Genomic DNA, 19622 nt, shown 5'->3' with positions numbered 1-19622 from the left:
CTGTGGTGATTCAGGGCTGCACAAATAAACTTGACTTGATCAAACAGATGGACAGATAAGCAATACCCAAATTATTGGATAACAGTTTTTGATTGTCAAGTAATCAATTTGAAATCTAGTTGAAGACATTGAGACAAATCTAGTAACAGAATCTTAGTTTTGTTATTGCACTGAAGATTTTATATAAGGTTTTGTTTTTGAATACTAATTGAGAGATGAATCAGTTATTGAAATGATAGTTTGTTGCAACCCTGGTTTGTCACACGTCTCTCCAAATGTCTTTGAAATCACTGTGCCGAACGGATGTTTGATCAAACCGTGTAAGGTTTGTAGCACAGCTGTTCTAAATTAATGCAACCCGTTTTTTTATTTTATTTTTTCATTATTGTTTAATGATGTAGAAAATAAGTGACAAAAACACATTATTTCTTAAGATTGCATTCCTGAGCAGAAGGTTTTCATGTAGTAGTTTCCTTTAGGGATTACTTTTCTTGCAGTGGTTTCTTTTAGGGGTTATATGTTAAGCTTGCGTAATTTATTAACTGCCATTGACAAATATAGTCTAATCTAATTAGGAGGTGAATAAGTTAACTGATTCTGTTTCAGAACATTTAAAATTAAAGTCTACAATATAGTCATCAGTGGCAGTGAGAGTTAAATCCTTCAGTGCCAGCCATTTTTCAGACCCCCTTTTTTTTTTTTTTTAATAAATAATTGCTGTACGTAATTGCTGGTATTGAATGTCTGACTCTGTAAAATTAAATACAGTTTTGGGATTGAAAGGAACAAAAATAGTTTCTCTTTGTGACTAAATCTCACTTCCTTTGGCTTCTAGATTACGGCACTATCAGAAAAGTGCTCTCCCCTCTGAATCAGTCCACGGGAAGCTGCCTATTGGAAGAGATCGAGCTGTTCCCCGCCAGGAAGCGGCAGCCCATCCGAAGCTTGCTGATCCTGCACAGCCGAAGCGAGCTGTACGTAGGCGTACGAGACCAGGTCATCAAGATACCCCTGAAGAGGTGCAGCTACCACAAGGGCAGAGAGTGAGTACATGCGCCAGCAAACACCATTTGTCTCAATGGAAAGCATCCAAAGCAAATGTGCACACGTCGAAAGGTTCTTCTTCTGTTGGATGCTGTTATCAGGGACAGATTGGTGCTTGGCGTGGGCTCTAGAAAGACTTGAAAAAAAAGATGAGTTTTTGTCCAAGTAGAGCAGCAAGAGCTGCCTTCCTCCTGTCTTATTGTCCTCCTCCTAAATCGTCACACACACTGTACTCCTGCGGCTGTGTGTGGTTATGGGTCATATTAAGTTCCTTTGGCAGTCCATCAAGTGTAAAACCTGAGACAGAAGCCTGAGTGTAAAGATTCCACATATGGGCGGGATCCCATCCATCACACACGCTAAGAATCACACCGGCATTCCTTGTTGAGCACACAATAGACTTTTTTTTTTTTTTTTTATGGGAATGAGAAGTAAAGCGTTATGTCATAGCTGGGGCTTTGTGATATGTGCTGCAACCCTGACGCCACTTTGTCACCTTTTTCTGTTGTGTTGTTGTCTGGGGATAAGCCATTTGGTATGCTGTGCGGTATGAATCTCCGGTGGGTGAACTTGTTCTCTCGTTTCCAACCCTTTTATCCTTATTCAAAAATGCTATGTTTCATAAATTTGCCTTCTAATTGCGTAACCCACCTCCTCTGCATTTTCATGGACACATTTTGTATGTCTGTCTCATTATACAACCAAACAAAAAAACTGGCTCAGTGAAAGAGTTTTTGCGTCCCGATTGGAAGGTTATGAGTTGAAATCTCGAACTTAGTGGCTATGATAAAGTGTCCTTGAGCAGAACACTGAATCCAAATTTGCTCCCATTTGACCTAGCAATCCTCTGTGTGGCATCAACCTCCATTGGATGTGTGAACAGGTTAATGTGGTCCTTTGTAGGGTACTTTGAGTCAAGTCCATTTACCAAAAATGTAGACTACTTAATCAATGTTCATGTTATCTCTGGAAGCTGCTGGAGAAAAAAAAGTTTAGTGAACACCATACGAATGAAAATACACATATGGGCTGTGCCTCTGTTGCAGGCGATAGTATAGTGACCCAGGCAGGATAGACACATTTGCCTGGCAATAAGTATGGGCCGAGTTTTTTTTTTTTTTTTTTTTTGCTTGTTGGCCCAGAAGTTCAATCTGACACGTGGAGAATCTGCTGCCTGTCAAGTAATTTTATCAAGCGGCCACACGTTGTAAAGAAGCCAGACAATGCTTCAAAATAAAATGTGGGATATCAAGTAATGTATGTATTGGGACGCTTTTATTTTCGAGCTACTCCTTGAAGCAAGGTCGTGACAACAATCTACTACTTGATCATCTTTACCTCACAGCGTGAGCAGCATTTGATGTCAACGCTATGGTATTTTTTTCTCGATTGACGTTCTCTTATTCCACGAGATCAAAACAAACATGGCAGGCGATTTTATAAAAAATGTTACTAAGTTGTCAGGTTTTGCTGAATAAAAGAGTAGATGGACAATGATTAATATTTTGACCTAAAAAAAGAATGCATCCGATAAAAACTGATTTAAAAGTATGCACGTGTAGGACCCAGGTAAACAAGAACACTGCATAATTGGATATCATATCACCAGATGATGCAAAAGGGTTTTGTTTCTTCTCTGAATTCTCACTCTTTGCAATGAGCAAGTTCAGTAAGTCGTGATTGGATGTATGGTTAGGAAGTCTTTCAAATGCTGGGGATAAACCAGAACAGAGCTAAAAAAAAAAATAGAATGAAGCACAAGTGGAAGCTGCATATGTGGGCCAAATTTTTTCCCCAGTTTGTATTTCACGTGATTTCCCGTACTTTTGTCTAAGCAATACATTTTGTCAATATTTGTGGACCTATTTAAAGTTTGAATTGGCCTATCCATAAGAACTCCCCTGAAAGGGATTCTGATCAATGTGTGATTAATCCCAGTGCTTGTTAAAAGGATTAGTTGGGAAAAAGATCGTATGCAAGTAAATAAGACTCACAGAATAAATATTTTTTTAGGTGTTTCTATGCATTCCCAGCATTAAAAGAACAACAAAAAAATAATACTTTGACTGTGGAGGAGTAACCGTTTTTTTTTTTTTGTAAAGGGTAGAAGCTCATTCTCACCATTTTATTTTCCTATTTGACATCCAACTGACAAGCCTTTCCATAGCCCGCTATTTAAAAACTCTACATGAAGTTCGTCTTACTTGGTGGGAATGTAAAGTTGATTTAATGAAGGTGTATACTCTCACGCCTTCATAAAAACAAAATGCCCACTTGTGGTGCTTTTAACCCTTCAGAGCCAAGCGTTATTTGAAAAGTAGACATTTAAAGGGAGCGCTGGAGTTAATAAGTCTTTTAATAAGTATGTGTGTGCTTATGCTTCAATCTTTTCCATTGCTAGTGCCTGTGTGGGGGCCAGAGACCCTTACTGTGGTTGGGATCTCCTCCTGAAGAAGTGTACCACACTGGAAGAAAGCGCCAGAATGAGCCAATGGGAGCAGAGCATTACAAAGTGCCCTGTGAGTATCCGTCTAATTATTCTCTGCTGCTTTGCTATGTTGGAAAATAATCAATAAATCTCCAGATGGATCTAAGATTCACATCCATGTGAGCTCCAGTTCGCTCTGAATATACTTGAATTATGCCAAAAAATCAGACAGCGAAAGATATGCTTTCCAAAGAAATGCATCTCGGGAACAAACAACCAAAGTTTACGGGAGCGGCTTGTCTCCTCGGAGCGCTTCCTCAATCATTCACCTCTGGCTGCTTCATTTCTTCAAACTCTCACTATTTGTGGAGCTATATCAGTTCAATATTTTGGGCACATCTCTGCTTTTTGAGAAATATGTCTCATGTCATTTCCAGTGCTGCTCCCAAGTCAGTTTCTCAAACTTGTCTTAAGGCAAGAATACATACAGCGTGCACGCATTCTGACATCATGGCAGACAGCCTTTATTGTAATGAACAGAAGCTGCTGCACTGACTTGAGCAGTTGTACAACAGCCGAGTGGCCTCTTGATACACTTCCTCGCGGCTTCCCATGCATAGAAAATGAGGGTATTTTGCATAAAACCTGTGGCACTTCAGCTCCAAAATAATTCAGTTGAATGAGCGTATTCTGTGTTATGTTGTTTAAATGATCAGTATTCATGCACAGATGCTGGTTATGATAAAGCTGACTTAATATGCATACAGATTTGCATGCATAAAAAGATATATCTGCATAAATCAAGTAGGATTAATAAGTTGTCATCATGTATATACAAATTTTGTTTGGTATAATGCAGAGAAATTTATCACATAAGCAGAATATCGTTTGTTTACATTTGCAGGCAGATAAAAAAAATAAATTATAGTACTGTATTAATTACCTAGTTGTGCAGTATCCCCCAGTATCCCCATTGCATCATCTGGAGCAGTTCAGCATCAATGCATAATAACTAGACATTTATTTAACAATAAAGGATGCTGTGCAACTTGATTTTGGATTTATCACTTTCTGAGTAATAGTTTAATAATTCTATCACTTATAAGTGTTAGACATAATTAGATACACATTTATTTAACAATAAATGATGGATTAATGCTGTGCAACTTGACTTTGGATTTATCACTTTCTCAGTTGTAATTTAATAATTCTATCACTTATAATTTCACATGTGCAATCTTATTCCACACTTATAAGTGTTAGACATAATTATAATCACTCCAGTATCTCATTATAAACTCACTATTCTAAGTGGCAAATGAGTTGTGCCACATAAAGGTGGTATATTGATAACAAGAGATCATTTTGTCAGCAGTATATTGTTGATATGTTTAAAAAAAGAATGACCAGTTATTTACCTTTTGTTGAGGTACCAATGTGTGCTTTTATTTCCATATAGCCATATTTTAGTACACATTCAAGGCTATCGATTTATTTATTTATGCAGAGCAGTTTTGGGGAATGTCTTAACTTTATCAAAGTTCTGATTTTGGAGGTTATTTCATTTACTATTATTTTTTGTAAGATAAGCTAAGGGACCTGAAGCAAGGGTGTTATTAAGCAATAATATGAAGTTATTAATAGGCTTACTTGTTTATTTACTCAACAGTTTTTATTCCTTACATTCATAGTATGTATACCATCCAACTGTATTTTTATGTCTCAAAGCAAATAGTTTGGTGCTATACACAGTGTAGTATACTGGGGGGTGACACATTGCAGGAGGTCTGTGGAAACATGTTTAATTTCTAAGATAATACATTTTCTGTCATTTGTTACATTTGTCAATGAAATGACATCCTGTTTCTTTAGAGTGTAGAGTGATATTTGTGGTTAATGTTACATATTTAACAAAAGCATATTTGTTATTTGAATTATTTCACATTTTTTAATTTAGATTACATTTATTTCCATATATATATATATATATATATATATATATATATATATATATATATATATATATATATATATATATATATATATATATATATATATATATATATATATATATATATAATCATACTTTAATACATACATACATACATACTAAAATAAAAACCATTTTAGTACTTAAACGTTTTGGAATTCCTTTCATACTAAAGGGGGGGTTTGAACATGGCTCGCACTGAATGAGTTAAATGGTAAAAGCTTTATGTGCAGAGTGTATCTACAAGAGCAAGGTGTCAACATGGCTCATATTAGCTTTCCTGCAAAGCACATAGTAATTTAGAGTCCCTCTGATAAAACAACCTTCCAGTTTCATTCAATTTTGTGTCTGCATTCTGCTATGCTGGCCATTTTTATATTCTCATATTGCTGTGCTTCCAAGTGTGTCCATTCCTCGCATTTTGCACCATCTTCAGAGACCCTTTCATATTCCACACACCTTCTTATTCCACACACCTTCTTGGTTACTGCATATTTGCCTGCCAAAACCTGACTAATTCTAGATGCCATAAATGGTTTGGACTGAACGTTTTTCTTTTTTGCATCTATTTCGAGATATGTATTTTGAGTTGCACACTCACTAGCCTTTGTTTGTATTTTGCTGCCAAGCATCACACCCCTATAAAGTTGGTTTCCAATACAAGCTGGTTTCTTTTCTAAGCTTTTGTATCATATTTTGTTTTATTGCTAACAGGTTCGTAATGTGACAGTTGATGGAGGTTTTGGCGCTTGGTCGGGATGGGCCACTTGTAGCCACAGTGATGGTGGCAGCACAGGGTCTTGCTTATGTCGGACACGGGCATGTGACAATCCCATCCCTCAGTGTGGTGGTCAGAAGTGTCACGGGGTCAGCGTTGAGGTCGCTAACTGCTCCAGGTAAGTTTTGTCTGCGATACTGAAATATGTACATGTTGCTGTTCGTAGTTGTGTATCAAAATTATTCTCAAAACATTTATGAACTGTATTCCATGTGTCGAATTCTAGTCATCAAGGGCTGGTATCCTGCATGTTTTCAAACCAACTGTTTCACGTGATTAAAATCATTTTCAAGCTCCTGCAGAGCTTCCTAATTAGCTAATCATTTGAATCAGGTGTGTTGGGCAGAGAAAACTGGAAAACATGGATGATACCGCCCCTTGAGGACTGCAGTTTGACACCTATTCACCCTGTTCCCATTACCCCATTCACTGCCAGTCAAATAGAGCTTTGACGTCTGCAGCCGTCATTGGCAATAAATGATTGAAATATATCACAATATAAATGTACTTTTGTATTTGTTCTTGATTCTCATTCCAAGCATAAGAATGATTATTCAAAATTAGGACCTGTCTGTTACAGTTGATAATGAACAGAAGTATTGGTAACTTTCTTTGTCCATCTCCATAGAAATGGAGCCTGGACACCCTGGACCTCTTGGTCTCCTTGCAGCACGAGCTGCGGTATTGGCTTTCAGGTCCGTCAGCGCTCCTGCAGCAACCCGACCCCTCGCCATGGCGGTCGAGTGTGTGTGGGTCAGAACCGCGAAGAGAGGTACTATACATAGTTTGTTGTCAATTTATTTAAGAAGAATAAGAGAAGTGCATTTGGCAAACAAAGATTTAATTTAGCCTGGTGTGAGCAGACAACTTTGACCTGTTAATTGAAACGTTTGAGACTAAACAGCATCACCAAATTTGATGCTAGCAGGAGAACAGGCAAGATTCACAGAAACGGTAGCGATAATCAACTCAATTCTAAAGTAATATGTACAATGATATTGTGATCAATTACACAGCTTATACAGTATATCCCGATCCATCTAATGATCCATTGCATTAAATGCACATTATTACGATTAAAATCGATGAAGATTATAGATTTTCTTCAATGTTTTCTCTGAATCCATCTTTGTCTTGTACCTCCTGGGGATGCAGTCATTGATATGTGCTCTTCTGCTTCATCAGTAGCCTTGAGCAAAACACACTGTGACTGACAAAAGCTTGTGAACTCATGACCTCATGGAGACTGCAGGAGGCCAAAGGCAGGTTGTGCCGCCTGCCTCTGGTTTTTGTCTTTCAGCCTGAATGTCTTTTGTTTTCACCACTTTCCATTACAGCTGTAGCATTTACAGTACAATCTCTCTCAATTTTATATATAATTATTTCCTTGCCAAACTGAGCGGTCGGATGGTTAAAACTTTTCTCAAATACTCTACTTAATGGCAATATTTTCAAGACAACAAAACCCTTTACAACGCACAAAGCATTCCACCCCAAGTCCAGCATCCTGAGGTTGCACATAATGACGGGGGCCATGGACTAGTGAGTGCGCAAGGCACTGTCCAGGAGGAACCAATAAGCCTCCAAAATATACATAAAGATAATAGCTCCCAAAGATGATCTGCGAAGTGAATGCCCCAGACACCAGAAGCACAGTAAGGAGAAGGAGCCAGATGGACTGTCATTAGAAGAGAATAACCTGTAATTTGTGTGAACACAGCGACATCGCGTTATCAAAGCACACATCCTAGAAATGTTTCAGATGTCCCATCAGTTATGGTTTGCGTGGTTCGTTCAGGACCAATTTTAATTAGTCCAAGGAAGAGAGGTAAATCATCACTGTAGTGTGACATTCTGCAACACCTCTGTCGTTCCTGAATTCACCCGCGTGACGTGATTGCCGCTTGAGGAAGCGCCGCACATGGGCCAAGTCATGTCCCCCCCATATCACTGCCCTCCTCAGTCATCTACATGTTGTGCGAGATATGTTTTAGTGTCATTTGTGGGAATTTTTTTCCTCACTGGTTTGAGCAGGACTGAAGACTTTTTTTTTCTTCATCACCCCTATGTACCACCATTTCCATGTAACCTTATCCCTGCTAAGATCTTAGATCACCCTGGCTAGCGCATCGCGCCCGACAGGCCTTGATGTCTGCCTCCCCCTGTCACTCAATGATATTGTATGTTTCTTGGACAGTTTAAGCTCGCCAAGCTTTGCTTTGTACTGCAGGTTTAATGATAATAAAGGATATCGATCTACCTACAAATGACCTCATTTACACCCTCAAGACAATGATGCACATCCCGACAGCCAGCCCAAACAGCTTAAGTAAATGAAAAACTCAGCAAAATAGGAAGACATTGAACGCGCATTCTAAGGTTTATGAAAGATGAGGGGGGGTGTGAAATGTTTGCTTTTTCCTGTGAGTGGCTTTGCAAAATATAATTGAGAAGCACTGACATATTGCAAAGCATTTCACTCGTGTTTCAGCACATGTTTTTTTTTCAATGTCATAAAATATATATTTGATTTTTTATACATGTTTTTTCTTTTTTCAACACTGCAATGCAAACAGTTTTACCACATATTTACCTTGAGTGTTCATAGTAGCTTTTAAAGTAAAGCAAATGTTCGGAATTGAAGCAACCATGCAGCGTTTAAATCTGGTCTCTTTTTGCCCATATTGATGAACCTGTTTGTTTTGGGTTTTTTTCCCTTGGCCTACATTGGCAGCTTTAGGGCTCATTAGTCGCATTGTAAAAAGAATGGCTTGAGATGGATTAACAAACGCCACTTGTTTTACGTTTTTCTTTTATAGTGCAATTCCAATTTCTAAATCCATTCAAGCTGTTTTTTTCTATCATAAAAGTGTAAAAGTGTTTCCTGGTGGTTTTGCGCATGTGATGTGCGTGTGTGCATGTGCCTTATTTAAAAACCGGCTAATCTATGTAGCATGCACGATTGTGATCTTCCCGCTCCCGAGTCGTCCCACTTCAAGAACGCAGATTAGTAAACATGAAAAAGAAGGCCGCTTCAGGGATTATTTTCTCCACTCACAATATTCAAGAATATAGCTTTTGATTTTCCATGAATAGCAGATTATTTGGGAATAATACAATGTAAAATATCCCACTTAGGCTCGGAAAGCTATTTCTGCTCTTGCACTTTTCTCAAAAGATGGCCAAGCCAAAATAAAACGAGTCATTAAAGCAGTTTTATAGCATATAGAAAAGTTGTAAATTATATGGCTGCAATAGGTCTGACAATCTTATTGTAAAATAAGTGCTATTATCCTGCCTAGTAAAACTGCGCTGTTAAAGGTGCGTACCCGCAGCTTTTTAAAGTTGTTTGTGAATATCGTCTGAATGTGCCATATTCAAGCCACATAAAAAGCATTTGCTAGTTTTGTTCAATTTGTTAAGTTTTTATGTCTTTATGGACATTCCTGCCTCGTGGTATCAAGTCTTTGTAGCTATTTAGATTTGTTTGCAACTTTGTAGCTATTTAGATTTGTTTGCAAAGCACGCTGCAGAGGAGGCATTTTTTTCTTTCGTCATATTTTTCTGCTTGTAACTCTGACAAGGTCACTGTCGGACACTGTCATGCATTTTTTTTAAACTCATTCATCCACAAAGTGTTAGCGCATTTTGTATGTATCGTGTTTATCAAACATGGTCTATATTAGAAGTAAATAATATGTTTGAAACAATTCAAAATGTTTTTAGATTGATGTTGCGTAGTGCAGTCCTGCAATTTTTTTTAATGTACTAGATCAGTGGTGTCCAAACTACAGATGGGGGGCCATTTGCCCCCTACGTCTTTCAGCGGTCTGCAGCGTATATTAAAAATAACAAGGCTAGCAAACAAAAAGAAGCGTGTAAAAAATAAAAAAAACACGTGTATACTGCAGAGATTCATGCAAAGATAGCGGGCCATGCATCCTTCCATTTTTCTATATGTGCCCTCCAAACAAAAAGTTTGGACACCCCTGATCTACATTGTCACCAGCAGCTGTACATCATGTAGTCTTCATAAAATAAGTAATCAAACTAAAGCTGCTATTATAAGATGCTCAGGCCTAGGCATTTTTTCAGGTACATTCCAGTGATTCAATTTCATTTTCTAGTGTATCATATATAACATTTTTGAGTAGTCTGCTTAATGGGGATCCTGACTTCACCGCAAGATATTTTCAGACATCTTGCCATACTGTCTTATTTTGGTTCTTGTGTTACTAGCAGATCATGATGTCAGGGTTATTTAAAAATACATCACCTGCAGCCATTCTGTTGTTGTTCTTGGGCAGATACTGTAACGAACACCTGCCCTGCCCTCCACACATCTACTGGTCGGCCTGGTCGGTATGGGAACGGTGCAACGTGCCTTGCGGCGGCGGCATCCAGTCAAGGCGGAGAACCTGTGAGAATGGCAATGACTGTCCCGGGTGTGACCAGGTATGTCATGCAAAAAAAAAAAAAAAAGGAATTTTCTCATATCTGATGCACTCCCCATCTGGTCATTGTTTGGGGTCTCGTTTTGCGCCATGTGATGCTGTTATCAGTCCCACTGGCTATGGAAATGGAATATCACCACATCCTGATCATGTTTATACTGTGGAAGCACCCCGGCTAATATATTGCTAGTTCATTGTATTCCGTGAATACAATGAAGTCAATAGTAAGAGGTTTTGTGCGTTCAAAAAACAAAAGCAAGATGCTAAGGTCAGACTGAGCAATGAATTGCTTTCTTTTGTTGCCGTTGTGACGTGATCACATAATCTCTGCTGCTTTTATCTCAGAAATGAAATAAGAGATCCGCGGATGTCCTTTCCTCCCTTGTCCTTCAGTGTTTATCTGAGTTTTGTTTGGCTGGAACATCCACTGATGGATGCAAATTGTTCCATTGTTGCTTCTGTGAGCCTGTGGATGTCTGCAAGTCATTCATGCCTGCTCTGTGCTAACCGCATGAGCAAAAGTTTAGTGGAAAAAGGGCAGAATGAGAAAAGTCACTTCGTTAACTTCTTTACCATGTGACTTTATTGGCAACAATCTACTGTACAACTTCCCTCCCCCACAACCACAAGAGACATCGTGGACGACTAAATTAACATTTGTGAAAAAGTCCGCCCTAAGCATTATCTAATGGACCGTTTGATAAGATGAAAAAAGTTAGTACTGTATTATGAAGCCTCCCACGCAGCCTTGTAGTCTCGGCCTTGCTTACTTATAATTGACTGTGAAATGTTCGTTGCTACACAACATCACACAAATGGAGAAAAGGCTCATCTCCATTTGGACTCCCATTGAGTAGTCACGTTGTATAGTGCCCCTCACGCTCTTTTTCTGTACGATATACAGTGCATGTCAAAATAGCCGCATCAGCCATGATGCTCTGATGTATTCTGGGAACATAGAGCTACTTAACAGCACAGTATACAAATGGAATTTGAGAGCTCGTTCTTCATCACTCATGTTTCTCAAAGTGGAAAGTCTGGACTGATTTGATTTTGAACTGATGCATTTTCCACGGTTGAGTGAGGCTTCTGATCCGACTATGTGTCATCTTATGCACTAAAACAGTCTTCCAAAAAATGTGGAAGTACAGAAATGTCCTGAATGACGATGGAAACTTGAAATTGAAATTCAGGGAAAATGCCAGGCATTTAAATCATATTGTAATCAAGTTGAATGCTTGGCACAATCAACTTTTTTCTCTTTCATATGCTGATCGACAAATAGGCATTGGCTTTTTTTTTTTTTCCAAACTTTGCATCAGCAATGCTTCATGTCAATCAGATTTAGTCCATTTAAAACTGCTATGACATGGTTCATTTTTTTCATCGTGACCGATTTGCAGATTTTAAGTATTGAGACCTTAATTAAACAAGAAAAATCTGAGACAATATCAGTGCCTGTGAGAAAATTTTTTTGTTTTTTTTGCTTTGATAATAAATGAAAACCTTGAAGATAAATGAAAAAATAAAATTGACAAAGCAACAAAATCAAAATATATACAGTATATTGAAAAAACATTTATGATAGGATGTACTTATGAAACCACTGTAAATCAATAAAAAATACAGAATGAACAAAACTGTATAAATCATAAAATATACTAGTTATACTATATATATATATATATATATATATATATATATATATATATATATATATATGTGTGTGTGTGTGTTTTTTCATCATTCTATGGAATAGAAAGATGAAAAAACACAAAGGAAAAAAAAGAATTTATAATTAAAAATGCATACTCTAAATTAAATAAACTGTGAATGAACAATACATACAGTATAGTGAGGAAAAAAAACAATTAGGATAAATAATTAAATAATTTATATATATATATATATATATATATATATATATATATATATATATATATATATATATATACACACACACACACAGTATCTATATATATATATATATATATATATATATATATATATATATATATATATATATATATATATATATATATATATACAGAAAGAAAAAAAATATAAAAAACATGGTATAGTTATGACAGCACACAAGGAAAAAAAACCTATGAACAAAAAGTATTTATAATGAAAAAAAACATACGACAATTGAAATAAACGGCCCTGTAATTACATTTAGCATATAATAAACAAACACAACTTCCCATGATAAACAAGAGAACACTGTATCTTGAAATGTAGCCATAACTTTTTATATATGTGTCACAGAGGAACTCTGGTTGCATTAATCACACTAACGCTGAGGGACGTTTTCCTTTTATTTGTGGACTTAATGACACAAATGGTCACGGTTGGTAAGGATGGATGAGCAGGCAGCAAACATTTTTCCAAGCTACTTTGCCTTATGGCAGTTTGATACAATGAACTTTCATAAATAAGGACAATTGCAAGGTTCCATAATAGAATGTGAATGTCAGTCAGCTCTTTCTATAATTCAGCCCTGTAATTACATTTACCTTGCGTTGCAAATCATGCATGGATGAATGTGAAAAGGTTCACCTAATAAAGGTCATGCAAACAGCCAAACAAGCAGGGAGGGATGTCAATTCACATTTCAATTATTCATGCTGTCGTGACGTCCAACTTGGCTCACTGACAGTCAAGATTGGTTTTTCACTGCTCCTAAAATCAGACTGCCCGACATGTTGTCAAGACAAGCTGGAGGGTTGAAACTGACATCTTAACGTCGCGCAATAACGGTAACATTGTCCACTAGTGTGTGTGTTAGGTTATTATTCAGACTACTTGGTGTTCTACATTTTGGGTAGGGAAGTACACTTTTTGTGACAGGTTGAAAGTTTGGCACATACAAGTTGGGCTAGCCTCCTGGTCACTGATATGCGGAAAATCAAATATGGTCACCACAGAGGACTATTGAGACATTTCATCTTCTGTATGCACTAGATAAGGAGTTTGCAACATTTAATAAGCAGACCTGTTTTGACACTCCCACAGAAAAAAAACGCATTGGGAGCCACAAAAGATTTTTGATAATGTATCTAAGGTGAGGATAACACTGCATATATAAAATAATTATAGAACATCCAGGACATATTTATACGTCTTTACTGTCCAGACATGTACGCCCAGGTAACTTAAGATGTTTTTTTTTTTTTTTTTTGCTTTGTTTTTTTTTTTTTAAATATTAGGCTAAAGGAGAGTATGAAAAGAGCTGGCATTGGATGAGTTAAGATATCCTGTTATTCAATCAATCTAAATTTAACACAATAATCTGACACAATAAATGCCATCTGTTTTGTCATCATCCTGCATGTCCAATTCACTTAAGGTTTATTTCACTTAATGTGCAAATATATTTGCAAAATAACTACTGTATAAATTATTTACAGAGTACAGTCAAACGTTTGAAAACAAATTCCATTTGTAGTGGTCTCAAACACGTAAAGTGGTCAAAACATTCATGAATATTGTACGGCTGCAAAGTGAAAGCCTTTTCAGGTCATTAAGCAAAATCCACAACATAAAGTTGAGTAAAAAACATACCAAGATGCAAGATGCAAAGCTGACATCTTGGCAAACATTTTTCCACTTTCCAGAGTCTAAAATATAAAACATTGTTTTAAATAAAATTTGCATGCATGCACTTCGAAAACAAGTATAAATGTTTTTAATTAAAACATTGAACTTGTCGCTGTTTTTGAACTTTGTAACTAACATCTAAACAACGTTTTGTTTTAATATATGACAAGCACCATATTCCACAATCTGGAAAACCGCCACACAATTATTTAAATTTAGATGAAGCACTCCTTATTTTCTAAAGTCACTGAGAACCCCAGTAACAGGATAAAAGGGGAAAAAAAAGGAACCGGGCCTGCACTCAATCCTTGATGTGTTTGGTGTGAGGAGTTAATTTGTCTATAAAGTTCAAATGCCTATTAATGTATTTTTTGGTCATTTTTAATTTGATCCCCAATAAATACTGTATATTCATCTGTAGCTATAATATTTGATGCCTATCGGGCAGAAGGGCTTTACGCTACCTTATGTGTGGTATCAGGACCATAGATACCACCATGCAAATTGGAAAAAAAAAAAAAACATTGCACCATTACTTATTTACTGGTTAGAACATAAACTCTGTTTCCCTTGTAATGAAAGACATTTTCCAAGGTCTTAATGTTGATATAATCATGTCACTGCTGAGAGCGCCAAAGTACTGCTTGCTTGCAAATGAAAATGCCTGATTATGAGTGCTTTCAGAGCAGATAAAACATTTCAGTGGCCATGGTTGAATTTGGTGAGTGTAGCCTAAATACCAAACCAGCTGAAATTGGACTACTGTATTGTTTGGCTAACTATCATGAGTGTATTTTGATATGATTCAAACTTCACACCAATTGATGAAAATTACACAAAATTCCAGCTTCTTGGCAACAACATCCCCATTATGAAGTCACACACCAGGTGGTCTGTGTTTGACAAAAGTGCGCTGCAGTAGACGCTGCTAATTAAACTGATGCGTCATGGAGATGTGAGGAATGTTCTGTCGCCATGGACACGATGGTGCTAGATAAAGCGTCTGAAGAGGATTAGTCACACTCCTATTTCACATCTGGATGTTTATCTTAAATGTCAGGCAGCTAATGTGTATGTTATTATGTGCCAACACAACCTCTGCATTCAACCGCACGGGGCCACACCAATAAGAAGCATAATTAGTGTAATCATGGTGGGAGGTTACAAAGGCAAGACTCGTTATTATTCACCTACAACTGGTCGAGCACAACAATCCACGAAAACACTCTTAATGATCAGTAATTACAGCAGGTATACCCTCGCCTGCCACAACATTATGGAGAGACGTATGAAGTCCCAGTATTTCCTTCTTTCTTGAGAAACTAGCATTAATTTGCCGCCCCAAAGTAATTGGAAAAATGACCGTTATCTCATTGTTGCATTTTACTTTTACGGCAAATTTAGCAATTAAGTACCAATTAACCTTATATAGTTGTTTATAGTGGGGCCAATAAGTATTGGGCAATTTACAAATGTGCAAGTTCACTCATTTAAAAAGATAAGGTTTGTCATTTTCATCAGGTAAGCAAGAAAAAACAACCTAGAAATTACTTTTTTTTTTACTTTTTAATCAGTTTATTTGTGAAGGTTGGTGGGAAATAACTACTGAGCAGCCAGCAAAAGTTACTTTTAATACTTTGTTAGCTTTAGTTGGCGATGACGATGTCAAATGGATCCTGTAGTTTCTAACAAGGTCTACACCCAATTTCATTGGTATTTTGGCCCACTCCTCTGCACAGATGCACAGATCTTCTCAAGACCTGTAATGGTGGGTTGCCGCTTGTTAACATGGAGTTTCACTGGTTTTTGATTGGTTTGAGGTCTGGAAATGGAATGGGTCAATCCAGAACCTTGATATTATTTTTTACGGAGGTACTCCTTGGTTTTCCTGGCTTTGTGATCATTATCATGACCAACTAGAGGTTTTTACCCTAAATGTTACAATACATGGCCTTCTTCATATTGCCATTGATTACAGACCAGTTTTCCTGTCCCTTTTGCATAAAAGCATCTCCATAGCATGATGTTTCCACCCCCATGCTTCACAGTAGGTATAGTGTTCTCGAGATGCAACTCAGCGTTTTTCTTCCTCCAAACAAGTCATGTGTTTGAACCAAGAATTTCAAGTTTGGTCTCATCTGACCACATCACACTCTCACAATCCTGTTCTTGATCGTCCAAATGGTCTTTGGCGAATTTCATATGGGCCTTTACATATTTTTTGTGTTTTAGGGGAAACTTTCGCGCAATGCAAGATTTCCCCTCAAAACGATAGTGTTACTTATTGTCATCTTTGTAACGGTGGTCCCAGCAGTCTTGAAATCATTAACCAGTTCCTGCCGTGTTCTGGGATAATTCCTCACTGTTTTCAGGATTATTTTAATGATTTGTTTTGAGTGATGTTATACCTCTTTCATTTTCTAATAATTTTTCTAACTATTGATCTTTGCTCATAATGTGCCAATTGAAATGCATTGGGAGGAAACAAATGTTATTATTCCCTTGGGGTTTTGTTTGGTTCAACATTTATGTCAAAATTGTTTGATTTTTTTTGGTTCACATTTGTCTTATAGTTTTATTTAAAACGGACATTTTGCATATTACAGTCTTATCACAAAGTAATATGACTGACATTGAATTGATGTTTAACTAATTTGAAAATCATGTATACCCCGTTAAGATTTATATTTGCCTTATGCAAAGAAAACCACGGTCATCCATTCAAAGGCTTTCCACCGCTTGTTAAGCCACATAGGTTTTTATGTAGGTTCAGTCAGTGGGACATCTTTATTAGGTATACATTGACCACCCCACCATAAACTATATCCAAGCAGTAGTTAAAACAGAGTCTCTTGAGTCAGCGAATGGGGTTTAGTTTTAAGCCCAGTAATGATCTCCGTAGGCTTCTGGATTGACATGAATCCTTTGAGTGCATTGAAGGGAAAAGCGTACCAGAGAAGTGTCATTAAATATTTACTGTGTTTGGCAACCATTAACAACTCACAATACCCACAGATCAACTCACCTTTGTCTCGCTTTTGTCCACACGTTAGCTTGTTATTGTTGCTTCAATCGCCACAGAGATAGGATAGTGTGTCTGCATGTCAGATATGATTGTGTGCATTGTTGTGTCAACTGTTTGGTGATCACAGACAGTTGGCCAGTACGGAACAATGTTTAATATTAATGTGTGGCGGTGATTACGGCGCAAGCTGGAAAGAGGCAGGAAATGCAGTGGACCTGACGCGCTCGTTCATCATGGACACTAACAGAATCTCAATCACACCAGCGTGTATTTAACCTTGCCTTTTAAGAAACAGAGGGAAAGGTTGAGTATTGGAAGAGGCAAAGATGAGACGTTCAAGTTGGAAAAGGAGGACTAAGACGTAAGGGATGAGTTATGAGCTATGAAAGATACAATACAGAGATGGATGGAGTGAGTTCAAGAGAAAAGTGAAAGTACACCCACCAGCCACATCCTTAATGGACATTAACCAGAATAGGCTTCTACATCTAATCAGATGATAATAATGTACAGTCTATCTTTAGACTTCATTTAACTGTTTGTGGCCCGAGGTGATTTTGCACGCCTTGTTGACCAAGTTATGTTTATGTATACAAAGCAGCTCCTTTTTAATATACTGTAAAAACTATAATTGTTTCTTTGGTAAAGAAGAGGACTATGCGTTTTCTTGTACACATTACGTGCTTGCTACATGTTTATAAGGAGAAAAAAGTTGCAACATGAGTGTTTCATAAATATATGACTGGCGTCTGAGAAATCCTTGTATCTACCAAATCATCAAATGACCCCAAAACTGATCCGTTCAACCATTAGATTGCAAATATAACACCGACAAGTGTGGGCTGACCAAAAATATAGGTATTGGGGGAAAAAAAATTAGGGCCTTAAAGGTTTCAGCCCGACGCCACTGATGTAGTTCGGTTGTTTATGAACAGCATTGACTATTAGGTTATGACTAATTTAGTCGTGATGTGACTCACTTGTGAAAAAATAAGTATTAAATAGTTTTTGACTGATTTGAGTATTTTTTTGACAACTGCAAAGTCCGATATTTAGATATTTAGACCAAAAAAATTATGGTACCCAATAAAGCCGCAGATTCATTTTTACACTCCTTCTCGTAAGTGTCACGGGGGTGCGCGGCGGGAGTGAATGCCGGCGTGGTTGCGGAGGAGGAGGACCCAAAAGCAGGGGAGCGTCAGGACAGGGGGTTGATGAAATCCATTTTTATTAACTCAACGTACGGGAACAAAAGCGGAAAAACAGTATGGCAAAAAACTCGAACTAAGGGCGCAGGCAGGCTGGCAAAACAGGAAGCAAAGACTACGCGCAGGCTGGCAGGTAAACACAGAACTCAGGGACGAAGGGCGAGACGGGACTATGAAAACGCGACAGAGACGATATGGCATGACGTGACAATGATCCGACACGGGCTATAACGAAAACCAGGTTTAAATAGGATTGGCATCTTTTTTTTTTTTTTAATTTCAGACATTTTGTTTGTTTTAGAATAACCTTTAACCTTGTATAAACACTGTAAAAAGTTAAGTATTAATATAAATATTGCTTATTTGTTTTGTTATGGTTAACAATGCTACAGTTTTAGGTATAACCCCTGGTATACAGGAGTAAGATTTGCAATGCACCTATATTAATTACCGGTAAACATTGTTGACCTGAACGATGTTGTAGCAATTTTTTAATATCGTTTGATTGTTTAGGTGAACCTAAAGTTGTGACCCGTCACTACTTTCTATCTGCCGGCCTCTTATCTTATTTTTCAAGGTCTGCCAGTCACTTAAGGCATATTCAGCACAAACAAACAAGCCTGCAAGGGGAAAATAGCAGTCGGTCTTCCACTTCCTCTGGCACGGAACTGCCTCGATTATCTCCTTGCTATAGTTATCATCACATATAGCACCCCAAATGTTATTTTCTGACCACATATAATAGAACCTGGTGGAGAGAATTTAAGGCCATATATTCTCCAGATGCTCCTGAATGTGACTCACATTATGAGATTCAGTGATATGTTTTTCATATTTATAGCCAGATACAGACAAGAGAAAGCGCCTCATTTCCACCTCCATGGCTCACATCTTCGCCCTGAATCCCTTGCTTCCAGCCCTCCTTTCCTTTCCACTTGCCTCTGAACTCCATCAATGACCTTTTCCGCCTGCTTTGCTTGCATCTCACCATGTTCAGTGAAGGTGTCGAAAGAGAATGTATCCTCAGTTGGCCTGAGCCAGTCTAGCGGATATTTTGGCGATGCAGACTGCTACTTCAGCGACATAAAACCA

General features: G+C 37.6%; 1 protein-coding gene across 5 annotated transcripts in view; it reads left to right on the top strand.

Moving 5' to 3' along the window:
* sema5a (sema domain, seven thrombospondin repeats (type 1 and type 1-like), transmembrane domain (TM) and short cytoplasmic domain, (semaphorin) 5A) overlaps positions 1-19622 on the top strand; it is a 154757-nt gene that overhangs the window by 107310 nt on the left and 27825 nt on the right. For all 5 annotated transcript variants that reach the window (XR_015863594.1, XR_015863595.1, XM_088401723.1 and 2 more), the window contains 5 exons: positions 836-1043; positions 3446-3563; positions 6177-6358; positions 6869-7012; positions 10548-10695. Coding sequence is in view for 3 of the 5 variants with exons in the window: in XM_088401723.1 (XP_088257849.1) it covers positions 836-1043; positions 3446-3563; positions 6177-6358; positions 6869-7012; positions 10548-10695 (800 nt within the window). In the remaining 2 variants the exon portion in view is untranslated. The remainder of the gene's footprint in view (positions 1-835; positions 1044-3445; positions 3564-6176; positions 6359-6868; positions 7013-10547; positions 10696-19622) is intronic.

Source organism: Hippichthys cyanospilos, chromosome 19 (assembly GCF_059441005.1).
Source record: "Hippichthys cyanospilos isolate Australia breed blue-spotted pipefish chromosome 19, RoL_Hcya_1.0, whole genome shotgun sequence".
In the NCBI taxonomy this organism is placed as follows: Eukaryota; Metazoa; Chordata; class Actinopteri; order Syngnathiformes; family Syngnathidae; genus Hippichthys; species Hippichthys cyanospilos.
The sequence above is the reverse complement of the archived record's forward strand: the minus strand, read 5'-3'. Positions and strand labels throughout refer to the sequence as shown.